The sequence below is a fragment of the Pseudophryne corroboree genome, chromosome 2, assembly GCF_028390025.1.
Source record: "Pseudophryne corroboree isolate aPseCor3 chromosome 2, aPseCor3.hap2, whole genome shotgun sequence".
In the NCBI taxonomy this organism is placed as follows: Eukaryota; Metazoa; Chordata; class Amphibia; order Anura; family Myobatrachidae; genus Pseudophryne; species Pseudophryne corroboree.
Genome location: NC_086445.1, coordinates 36,365,708 through 36,378,440, shown reverse-complemented (window position 1 = coordinate 36,378,440; position 12,733 = coordinate 36,365,708). Strand labels below are relative to the sequence as shown.

General features: G+C 47.9%; 1 protein-coding gene across 9 annotated transcripts in view; it reads right to left on the bottom strand.

Annotated features, from left to right (window-relative positions):
- Positions 1-12,474, bottom strand: part of LOC134995897 (zinc finger protein 768-like) — a 923,052-nt gene extending 910,578 nt beyond the window's left edge. For 2 of the 9 annotated variants that reach the window (XM_063951146.1, XM_063951148.1), the window contains exons 1-2: positions 12,216-12,474; positions 535-677 (exon numbers count right to left, since the gene is read on the bottom strand). In XM_063951146.1, coding sequence (XP_063807216.1) covers positions 535-654 — 120 coding nt within the window. In that variant the 5' untranslated portion in view covers positions 655-677; positions 12,216-12,474. Of the gene's footprint in view, positions 1-534; positions 678-8,653; positions 8,731-12,215 lie in introns of those variants that run through there. The other 7 variants (XM_063951156.1, XM_063951155.1, XM_063951151.1 and 4 more) reach the window with 6 other exon arrangements.
- Positions 12,475-12,733: the final 259 nt, after the last annotated feature.

Here is a 12,733-nt window from a genome sequence, read left to right as displayed (position 1 = left end):
ATGGCGGGAGGAAGTAGTATATCATACAGTACACCGACTGCCCACACATGATGGAAGTAGCCAACTGGGGATCTGAATTAGAGATGAGCGGGTTCGGTTTTACTCGGATTTACTCGGTTCTCAAAACGGCATCTTATTGGCTAACGGGTGTCACGTGTTTTGGATAGCCAATAGAAAAAATCCGGATAAAACCGAACTGGCGTTAATTCTGACGTTAAATCCGAACCCGCTCATCTCTAATCTGAATTACTATTTATGAGAATGTCACCAGTTAGCTATGTACCAGTGACATCACAGAGACATGAGGCGTTTCTGACACTTGGTGCCTCGTGCCTCAGACATATCACCGATTCATATTGAATTCATGGGTTACAGTGCAATAAGGGCTTGTTCAGACCACAAAATGGCTGCCTGCATAATATACTGACAAGAGGTGCACTATAATGGAAAGAATGCCAGCTGCTACTACCCCTGGCACTGTGCCCCTGTAGTTCCGCTAGTAAATAGAACAGTGAGGTATCTAGCGCCTCTCACCTCTCTAGTCAGCAGACAGATAATCTCCATGGTGAGACTCAGCAGCTTGTCTATGATCAGGTCTTTGTTTCTGTCACTCAGTAGCGAGTGCCGGATATGTTCCAGGACCTGGACCTCCATGGCTGGTCTTCAGGTGACGTCTCCTAAGGGAAGGGAATAAAGTGTTCTGTCAGCTCCATATATGTAATTTGCTCCCATAGTCTCTGCCACATAGAGGGAGCCGCATCGCTCATCTATTCCGGGCACAGAAGACATCAGGGTCACTCACTGCACTATACACCATCTGTACATGGCCGCATCATCAACTCTTCTCCGGCAGCCATTTTACTTTTCTTTTATAAAAAGATTAAGAGGGTGATGCATCATCGCTTGGAAAGTGATAAAATGGAGAGTGAAAAAGTACCAGCCAATCAGCTCCTAACTGGCAATTTTCAAACACCGCCTTTCCGACGGAAAGGATCCGACAGGTCAGTATTCAATGGGCTGTCAGATTTGACCGTTCTGACAATGCCAATCCGACAGCCAGGCCGCGTGTGTCAGAGCAGAGTGGCACTGCCGCCGCCACCTCAGTTCTGCGCTGAGCGCTGCAGCCGGCGGGGGGGCTGGATGGGCAACTTCATCTCGGGACCACCGGAGGAGTCAACCTGTCCCTGGGATCGGACTGGAGCTACCGCCTGCGGGGAGCCGGAGCAATGAGCGGGAAGCTGGCTGGGGATGAACGGCTCAGGCTGGGCACCGGGCCTAGTTGTGAGCGGCTCTCTGCCCTGTCCCAGCCGGTGTACCTGCAGCTCTCCTCCCGGAGCCAGCTCACCTCTCTCACCATCAGGCTGCAGGTCCAGGAGCATGGGCGGCGGCAGCACAACTCTGGGGAGTACATGGGGAGCTGCTGGAGCTGGGCAGCTGCTGCCACTGTGTTTAGAGCATAAAAGGGAAGGAGGGATGGGATGTGCCCTGCACCAGCTGGATAATTAGTAATGTTAAGTTGAAAGAAAGGGCCCCGATTAATATCCGTCAGTAAATCAATCCCTTATCACTGGATATTCGGGGGTGCAGCCAGAGCAGGGCCGGTTCAAGGCCGCTCTGCGCCCCGGGCAGGAAACTGGGCGTGGCTTAATACAGGGGGCGTGGTCAGTTACGCCCCCTGTACATTACTAGCGCTGCTTGAATGCTGAGCGGTGCGCGATGACATCATCGCGCACCGCTCAGCAAAGTTACTCTCCAGGAAGGGAAACTAGACGCGTAGGAGGCGGACGGGGGACGGCAGCGGAGGCGGAAGGGGGACACAGCGGGCAGCAGTGGCGGATCTTGCCACGGTGCGGAGCCCCCCGGACGGCGCCAGCGCCCTCCGGAAGGCGGTGCCCCGGGCAAAAGTCCTGCTTGCCTGTGGCAAGATCCGCTACTGAGCCAGGGACAATTATATTGTATGAAAAGAAGAGAGGAAAGAATGTCTCTGTTGGCGCACATGAGCTAATTTTAAATTTAACTTTTAATAGATCCATTAAGATTATCCAAACACGAAATAAGACAATACAATACACCAAGTAATAACTAACTACACACAGTGAATGAAATACCTATACCCCTTTTACACCACCTGAAGTATCCCGGGATTTTGCATGGGAGCACGCAAAATCCCGGGACTGCAGGTGGTGCAAAAGGGTCCACTTTCCCAGGAATCCAACATGGCAAATATGCAGGTTTGGACACAGGTAAGACCCGGGTAGGAGGCGATGTAAATGGGTTAGCCGGGTCGGCCGACCCGGCTTACCCATTTACAGCATGGCAAACCTCCCGTACCGCAGTGTCCGGCGGGCGGGCGGGAGGCTGGGGGTCACGGCACACGCTGTCTATCCAGACAGCAGCGCCATGCCTGGAGCCTGGAAGGGCCGGAGGCTGGGGGCAGCACAGCAGCTTCCAGATTGCTGTGCTTGCCCCCGACGAGACGCTCCGGAGTCCCGCTCTGCAGTGTTTCCCAGCGCTTGGAGATGACATCATCTCTAAGCGCCGGCCCACAAGACACTGCACCCGGGTGTAGTGTAAACGGTGCCAATCCGGGAATATCCTGGATCGGCACTGCAGTGTAAATGGGGGGAGTCCCGGGTCTGACCCGGCTTGGAAACGTGTTCCAAATCCTGGGTCAGACCAGGGATTTTGGTGTAAAAGGGGTATTAATAAAGTAAATTTTAAAACCAAGGCTCGCTACCTGTGTCGTATCTTGAATTGATTTAGTTTTATTGTATCTTGCTACGGATCTGAATACTCTGGGATATTGATTCAATGGTCCGGATATGATATAATAGTAAGACTATAATCAGTCTATTCGATTAAATATCCGGATAAATATCCTGAGATTATGGTACTAAGATCTGTGTAATAGTACGATATTAATTGGTTCCCATACAGTATGATATTGAGGATCCTTCACACACAAAAATTTAATTGATGTCTTAGCGTTTGGGGATTTATTCAGTGTTGTAATAATTTGCTGTGTATTAAACAATCACAGCAAAGTGATATTCATAAATTATTCTATTATTCCATATTCAAAATTAGTACTCTCTTCCTGTGATCACGTAATGTCTATAATGCGAATATCTTTGCATGATACTTATTGTAGCCACATTAAATTCCTCATGTGTTGCCTTTATTACTGGCAGCTGTGCATAGTAAGAATATGTAGTTGTAACTTCATCTATTGCAAATAGATACAAATATCCATCTGTGGAACCTTCAGCAAATGGCTGTACTGAAATAGATACAAATGTAACCTTCAATAAATGGCTGTACTGCTCACAAGTACATTATTTATTTATTTATTATTTATTAGCAGTTATTTATATAGCGCACACATATTCCGCAGCGCTTTACAGAGAATTGGCCATTCACATCAGTCCCTGCCCCAGTGGAGCTTACAATCTATATTCCCTATCACATGTACACGCACACACATTCACCCTAGGGTTAATTTTGTTGGGAGCCAATTAACCTGCCAGTATATTTTTGGATTGTGGGAGGAAACCGGAGTACCCGGAGGAAACCCACGCAAGTACGGGGAGAATATACAAACTCCACACAGTTAGGGCCATGGTGGGAATTGAACCCATGACTTCAGTGCTGTGAGGCAGTAATGCTAACCATTACACCATCCGTACTGCCCTGTACATGTAATGTAGCTGTTATAGGCCCTACACACTGTCTGATATTCCTCAAAGATATGAACGATCTTGTTCATTAATGAACGAGATACCGTTCATATCTCTCAGTGTGGAGGCACCAGCTCGTTCATCGCTGGTGCCCCGTCGCTTGTGCATGCAGGCCAATATGGACGATCTCGTCCATATTTGCCTGCACTGCTATGGAGCCGGGTGACGGGGGGAGTGAAGAAACTTCACTCCCTCTGTCACTGCCCCCCCCCCCCCCCACCACCGGGTCGCCCGTCGGTAATGTCCGCCGTCGGGCAGCTCGGCAGCGGATCGGTCAATGTGTAGGCCCTTTAGAGTGAGGTCATCATTCATCGCTGGTGACTCCACACTCAAAGATATGAACGGTATCTCGTTCATTAATGAACAAGATCATTCATATCTTTGACTATTATCGGCCAGTGTGTAGGGCCTATAAGATATTCAGCATATGCACATTCATCATATTAACTGATGTCTATAATGCTGGTATCTTTGCATATTGTTTATTATAGTAACCTTAAGTTACTCATGTGTTGTCTTTATTTCCTGGCAACTGTGTAGCTTCATCTATTGCAGATAGATACAAATGTAACCTTTATCAGATAGCGGTGCTATTCATAAATACATGCAATGTGGCTGTTGAGATAGAGTCACTAAGTATATCCCGTTACTAAATTAATATGTAGTGATTAGGCTACTTATAAATTGCCAATAGCTGTGCAGAGTACAAACATATAAATGTCAAGTATTGGCTGGCTATATCGCCACTTGCTAAGTGCTACAGCTATTAGATTTTTCACTCTGAAATATTTTGCATATACATATTAATCATATTAACATACAATGAAGTGAAGCTGCTAATATACACAGTCACATAAATACTAGTGTGGTATATTAGTATGTGCAATGGTCAGTTCACACATTGATTTTCAGAGAGAGCACTGTGGGGGTAATTCCAAGTTGATCGCAGCAGGATTTTTGATAGCAATTGGGCAAAACCATGTGCACTGCAGGGGGGGGCAGATATAACATGTGCAGAGAGAGTTAGATTTGGGTGGGTTATTTTGTTTCTGTGCAGGGTAAATACTGGCTGCTTTATTTTTACACTGCAAATTAGATTGCAGATTGAACACACCCCACCCAAATCTAACTCTCTCTGCACATGTTATATCTGCCCCCCCTGCAGTGCACGTGGTTTTGCCCAATTGCTAACAAAAATCCTGCTGCGATCAACTTGGAGTTACCCTCAGTGTTATTCCAGCACTCCATAGCAGCATTATATATAACAAATGCTGCAGCTGTTGCATTTTTCACTCTGCAATAGTTTACACATGGATTGCATATCATTGACTGGGTAAACTATCCACCGTTTGCTGGGTATTATTCCGGATCTAAAATATATGCACTATCCATTCATTCCGATGTGCTAAAGACTGGGAACTATGCTTAATACACCTCTATTTATTTCTTAAAGGGAAAGTGCTCAGATTGTGTTGTCATATAAATCCATAATTGGACTGTTCAATCTTAAATTGCCTCCAAAATGACTTTCTATGTGATTGTCTATATCTTTTAACAGTATTAAATTTATATGTTGCATGTTATAATAAATTGCAAGATCTTTTATTAGAATCGCAGGTATTTATATTTATTCTCACCAGAAAAAACCCCAAGCGCCACCTTCCTTTCTTACATTCTCTCACAGTTATCCTACCAGCAATTAGGAGCCGGTTCTGTGATGAGTAACTCTTATTGTAAGTAGCACTAATATCAATATCTAAAAATAAACGTATTTTGAACAATTTGACATTTCAATTTTGCTCTCTGCGATGAGATTCATAATATGCGATACAGTAAATGCAGCCTATAGATACAGACTGAGATACAGACCAAGTGTGCTAGAAGCACCAGAGCAGACAGCGACACCCCAGTCAGGAAAGAGAAACTACACGGGCAGTGACAGCTGCAGGGTGCTAGAATGAACACTAATATGCCACAGTGTAATACCCCCATCTGGTAATGTGCCAAACAGAGCAACCTCAGCATTGCCCCTCTATGTGCCTCAGAACCCCCCCCCCCCCCCCCCATGTCCTTATATTGGGCATTGTCCATCTTTGTAGAAGACGAGCACTGTGCAATGATCACCATCCTGGTCTATAGCCCGACCATTGTGGTTGTTCTCTTCCCTCCTCTGAGGATAAACGCACCAGTTCTGTTTGTAGTTTCTTATTCTGGAGCTTTAATGACGCCTTATCATAGCTGGATATGGAAATTCCCATCTTACATCGTGCAGCCGCCACATATTCTCCTCCTGACAGGTACATATGTGTCTGTGTTCTGGGCTTCCTCAGTCACACATATGGGGGACACCCCTATACTGTACTCAACCTACATGTACCCCACCCCCATTGCCAGGCATAGGGAGGGATGGTCAATCAATCTTTTGGATCAATGCGGAATGCCATGTCTGCATTTACCTCAGAAGATGATCAGTAACATGATAAATAAAGAAGACTGATATTATTCTGACACGTGCTATTAGGGCAGCGGTGGGGAACCTCTGGCCCGCAGGCCATATAAGGCCCGCAAAGCCGTTTGTTCCGGCCCCCTGCCGTGTTTCAGCGAGACACACCGCCCCTCAGTCCAGAAGTGGCATGTCTCACCTGTCAGGGCAGGGAAGAGAGCGCAGCTATGTCCGGCAACAGCGGCGGGTAGGATCTCAAACCAGCCGCCGGTTCATGAGCCAAACAGGAGCCGTCACTGCCAGTCCACGAGCTCTGATTGGCTCATGAACCGGCGGCTGGTTTGAGGTCCTACATGCCGCTGCCGCCGCCACCTGACATAGCTGCGCTCTCCTCCCCGTCTGGTCCCTGACAGATGACACACGCTGCTGCCTCCGGACGGAGCACTAAGGGGCAGGATAGGTGCGCTCTCCTTTCCTCACACAGCAGCAGTGGTGAGCAGCACAGTGGGGTGGGGGCCATGTGTGAGGCAATATGTATCTGGCACTGTAGGGCAATGTGTATCTGGCACTGTGGGGCATTTGTGCATCTGGCAGTGTGGGAGCATATCGGGCACTGTGGGGCATTTGTGCATCTGGCACTGCACTATTTGGGGCATCTGTGTATCACGTCCCATTTTAATTGGCCACACCCATTTTTTGGCACACGCACTCAGTACCACTAAGGGGCATAACTACTGGGGGCAGGCAATTTTTTACGTTGATAATTTTTGTATGGCCCCAGAAGGATTTTGTAAATATCCAAATGGCCCTTGGTAGACAAAAGGTTCCCCACCCCTGCATTAGGGGGTAGATAGATAAACATAAAATAAATGGAAATACAACGCATGCACAGTGGAGGCTGATAATTACATCGCTGCTGCATTGTGGGTTTTACATTACTTCAATTAAATCATCGCGTCTCCAGAATCAATCCAAAAAAGACCCACAATGTTTTGGGAATGACCGTCGACCTTTTTATATAATCGGAGAGCGATGCCCACTCCGTCCTCAGCGCGAGGTAATCTGCAGATGGAGGCAGCGTAAATCTCCTCTGTGCACACACACACCTGTCCTGTGTATATTGCTGGGGGAGCGTCTGTGTAACGTGAGACATTGCACCATCTCCCCCTGTCCCGTCTCCCCCCTTATACCGGCTAGAGCCATATTACAGGCCACCAGGTCACCCTGTAGCCCCGCAGTCCCAAGTCTCCTCCCTCCTTACCGCCTTGTTGCCCCGTGTTACAGCGCTGTGACGCACATTACAGGACGCACACTAACCATAGTCATGTACAGACAGGGAAGGAGAATCCCGGCATTGCAGGCGGCAGTTCCTGCACACAGTGCAGACTAGGTGACCCTAATAAAACACTGACACATTACACTCACCCCAATATAATCCCATTTCCATCTCATTACACAGAGCCCCATCCCTGGTAATAACCAATTGCTGCTGAGCCGCCCTGAGGGCACATAGGGGGTAATTCTGAGTTGATCGCAGCAGCAAGTTTGTTAGCAATTGGGCTAAACCATGTGCACTGCAGGGGGGGCAGATATAACATGTACAGAGAGAGTTAGATTTGGGTGGGTTATTTTATTTCTGTGCAGGGTCAATACTGGCTGCTTTATTTTTACACTGCAAATTAGATTGCAGATTGAACACACCACACCCAAATCTAACTCTCTCTGCAAATGTTATATCTGCCCCCCTGCTGTGCACATGGGCCCTCATTCCGAGTTGTTCGCTCGCTAGCTGCTTTTAGCAGCATTGCACACGCTAAGCCGCCGCCCTCTGGGAGTGTATCTTAGCATAGCAGAATTGCAAACGAATGATTAGCAGAATTGCGAATAGAAAATTCTTAGCAGTTTCTGAGCAGCTCGAGACTTACTCTGCCACTGCGATCAGTTCAGTCAGTTTCGTTCCTGGTTTGACGTCACAAACACACCCAGCGTTCGCCCAGACACTGCCCCATTTCTTCAGACACTCCCGCGTTTTTCCCAGAAACGCCAGCGTTTTTTCGTACACACCCAGAAAACGGCCAGTTTCCGCCCAGAAACACCCACTTCCTGTCAATCTCACTCCGATCACCAGAACGAAGAAACTTCTTCGTTAAGCCATGAGTAAAATACCAAACTGATTAGCAAATTTACTTGGCGCAGACGCACTGCGAACATTGCGCATGCGCATTAGCGACTAATCGCTCCGTTGCGGAAAAAAAAATAACGAGCGAACAACTCGGAATGAGGGCCTTGGTTTTGCCCAATTGCTAAAAAATTTCCTGCTGCGATCAACTTGGAATTACCCCCATAGTGTCTCCTCTCTATGTATAGCCCTGGCCCCTGTGCTCATGTGACATGGGGGGGGGGGGGGTATAATGCCCTGCACCTGCCCTGTGCACCCTCATACAACATGAGCTATCTGCAGCTCATACCTTACCCTGCAGCAGGATGTGTCACCGGCTGATGGACAAACATTGTGCAAGCCTCTGTACAGCAATGTGCCGCAAGGAATGATGGGAGTTGTAGTCCTTTCCGGCACACACTGCGGAGGCGAGGTGGTAGAACTACAATTCCCAGAGTCACGTTGTGCGCCTTTTGCCGGTGGCCAAAAAATGGGATGTGTATAATATTTGTTGAATCCTTTGTGACTCATGTCTCTAGGACACAGGGAGTGGTAGCCATGTTTCTTAAAACCAAGACTAATGGCTGCTACAGAGGGAGCCACTGCATCGCAGGCGGGGGAGCACGGCGTGTGTTCCAACCTGTTCATCTTCGAGTAGCTGTTACCGCCCCCCCAAATTCCTTGACAACTTTGCTTTCTGGCTTCCTCACTTCCTCTCTTCTGACATTCCCTCCATTATCCTAGGTGATTTCAACATTCCTATCGATATCCCAACACAATCCCCTGCCTCTAAACTCCTTAACCTCACCTCTTCTCTTGGTCTCTCCCAGTGGACCTCCTCACCCTCCCATGTGAGTGGGAGCTCACTGGATCTGGTCTTCACTGACCGCTGTGATCTTTCTGATTTCTCCAACTCCGTTCCCCCTCTCTAACCACCACCTGCTCACTTTTAACCTATCTCTATCTGCTTCTCCATCTCTACCACCTAAGACTACCATCACAAAGCATGACATTGAGGCTATTGACACCAGTTCCCTATCCTCCCTGTTTGACTCACTCTTCTCTCCTATTCTCTCTCTTTCCTGCCCTGAACAAGCTACTGCCTTATAGAATGCATCCCTTTCCTCTGCTCTTGACTCTGTCGCCCCACCAACCACTATTCACTCTCGCAGATCTACCCCTCAACCCTGGCACGCCAAATGCACCAGATATCTACGAAAATGCTCACGTACCGCTGAGCGACAGTGGAGGAAATCACGCTCTAAGGCCGACTTCCTCCACTACAAATGTATGCTCTCACCTACTTTGCTGCCCTTTCCCTCGCTAAACAATCTTACTTCAAAAACCTCATCTCCTCCCAATCCTCAAACCCCTGGTGCCTCTTTGCCACTGTCATCTCACTCCTCTGCCCACCCCCCACCTCAACTCCCCTCTTCACTTTCTGCTCTTGACTTTGCCACATACTTCACATCCAAAATTGACTCCATTCGCCAGGACATAACATCCCACCAGAACCTGAGCAACCCCCCTCCTCCATTTCCAGACTCCTTCCCTCCTACCAACTCTGACATCTTTCTTCCCTGTATCTGGAGAGGAAGTCATGGTCCTCATCCGGTACTCACCCCCCTCCACCTCCCCACTTGACCCTATTCCCTCACGCCTTCTCCGCTTCCTCTCTTCTTCTGTCTGTTCCCATCTTGCACACCTACTCAATCTCATCAGGCACTGTCCCTTTTGCCTATAAGCAAGCACTTGTCTCCCCTATTCTTAAAAAACCTACCCTTCATCCAACAAATCTCTCCAACTACCGACCCATCTCTCGCCTCCCTTTTGCCTCCAAACTCCTTAGGCGTATTGTCTACAACCGCCTCACTGTCTTTCTTTCTTCCCACTCACTGCTTGAACCTTTCCAGTCTGGTTTCCATCCACTGCACTCCACTCAAACTGCCCTCACGAAAGTCTGCAATGACCTCCTTGCTGCTAAATCCAGGGGCCACTACTCTCTGCTTATTCTCCTTGACCTCTCTGCTTTTGACACTGTAGACCACCCCCTCCTCCTGCAAATCCTGTACTCCCTTGGTTTGCGTGATACTGCTCTCTCCTGGCTGTCCGCCTACCTTTCTGACCGTACCTTCTCTGTCTCCTCTCATGACTCCACCTCCCCTCCACTTTGTCTACAAATAGGTTCTGTTCTTGGGCCTCTCCTTTTCTCTCTCTTCACATCCTCATTAGGTGAGCTCATTAGCTCTTTTGACTTACAATATCATCTCTACACTGACGAGTCAAATCTACCTTTCCTCCCCTGCTCTCCTCACTCATATCTCCAACTGTCTCTCTGCTTTCTCCTCCTGAATGTCCCAGCGCTTTCTTAAACTTAACATGTCTAAGACTGAGCTGATTATCTTCCCTCCCTCCCGCATAACCTCACCTCCTACAATTTCATTATCCATTGATGGCACAACTATCTCCTCTAGCCCCCAAGTGTGACCTCTTGGAGTAATCCTTGACTCCTCCTTCAAACCACACATTCAGTACCTCTCACAAACCTGTCGTTTCCATCTCAAAAACATCTCCAGGATCAGACCCTTTCTCACCCAGGACGCTACTAAGACCCTCATCCGCTCACTGGTCATCTCCAGATTGGACTACTGCAATCTCCTCCTATCTGGCCTCCCTCAAAAATGCCTCTCTTCACTCCAATCTATCCTCAATGCTGCTGCCCGTCTCATCTTCCTCAGCAAACGTACTACATCCACATCCCCTCTCTTACAGGACCTTCACTGGCTTCCCTTCCCATTCAGAATCCAATTCAAGCTTCTCACACTCCCCTACAAAGCTCTCACCCACTCTTCTCCCTCTTACATCTCTCACCTTATCTCTCTTTACATTCTCACCTCTCTTCGCTCTGTTAGTGCACGCCGTCTCTCCTGCCAACCGATTACCTCCTCCCACTCCTACTTACAAGATTTTGCACGTGCTGCTCCCTATTTCTGGAATTCTCTACCTCTCCCCATCCGACTCTCCACCTCTCAACAAAACTTCAAACGGGCGCTCAAGACCCACTTCTTCACCAAACCCAGCCATCTCTCCTCCTAACCCTCTTGTCTATGCTCACTGTCTACCCCTTCTGTGTCTCCCCGGTCTGTTAGTCCCTCACCTTTTAGATTGTAAGCTCGCAAGAGCAGGGACTCACTTCTTTCCTTTTCTTACTTACACTATCTTATACTCCATACTCCCTTTGATGGCACCTAACCCCGGGTTTTCTATACCTGTCCTATATTGTCTTGTGCTGTAAGTGCTGTTTTCTTGTTTGCTCATTTGATTATGTACTATGTAATCGGCGCTGCAGATCCCTTGTGGCACCATATAAATAAAGGATAATAATAAATAAAGGATAATAATAATAATAATAGACGTGGATGTGCCTTGGCACGCTGCCGAGCGTAGAGATGCTCCCATTCACTTTGAAGGGGGCGCATGCGCATCTACAATGTACGCGCGTCCCATTCGTTCCCGGCGGTGCACCTCGCCGAGCGCACCTAGTCACAGATAGAGCCACGATTGGCGTGGCTCCTTCTGTAGCAAATGTAGCAAACAAAATGGCTGCCACTGCCAGTCAAATCCTGTGCTGCATGCAGCAGCTTTTTTTTTCATTCTTCAGTTTGTCTGCTAACCACAATAACTCCTGCCAGCAAAAATATATAAAACAGGGGCACATGTACTAAATGGAGATAAGCCTCAAAAATGATAAATACAGTGAAAATACTCGTACACATCGCTTCTCAATATGTACTAAGGTTCTGCACTCAATATCGCTCCTCTATAGGTTATTATGGCGGTGATATTACCCCCAGCTATTAGTAACAGGATGACTCACCGCTGCCCCTTTCCTCCTGTGCCTGCTTCGTCTGTGCGAGCTGCCGTTATCAGCCCTCCCTGCAGAACAGAGCTGTTGTCTGTTGTCTATTGATGTCTGATTTGCACTTTTTTAAATAAAGTTTTTTGTCTCTTAAAAAAATAGCTGCTGGAGCTGGTCAGCTGACTCGGAATCTCACTGTGACTGTGGTAGCGTCTAGTAATCCTTCGTGGAGAGGACCTTCCCATAAGCCCCAAGGTGGATAAAAGATTACGGTGCTGTAAGGGCGGAAGTTCTCTTCTGCCCTCTCATGCTGTCACTTCCTGGTCCTGATCATGAAGGGAACATAGGCACTATTGATGTCTGTTTTGCACTTTTTTTAAATAAAGTTTTTTTGTCTCTTTAAAAAAAGCTGCTGGAGCTGGTCAGCTGACTCGGAATCTCACTGTGACTGTGGTAGCGTCTAGTAATCCTTCGTGGAGAGGACCTTTCCCATAAGCCCCTAGGTGGATAAAAGATAAAGGTGCTGTAAGGGCGGA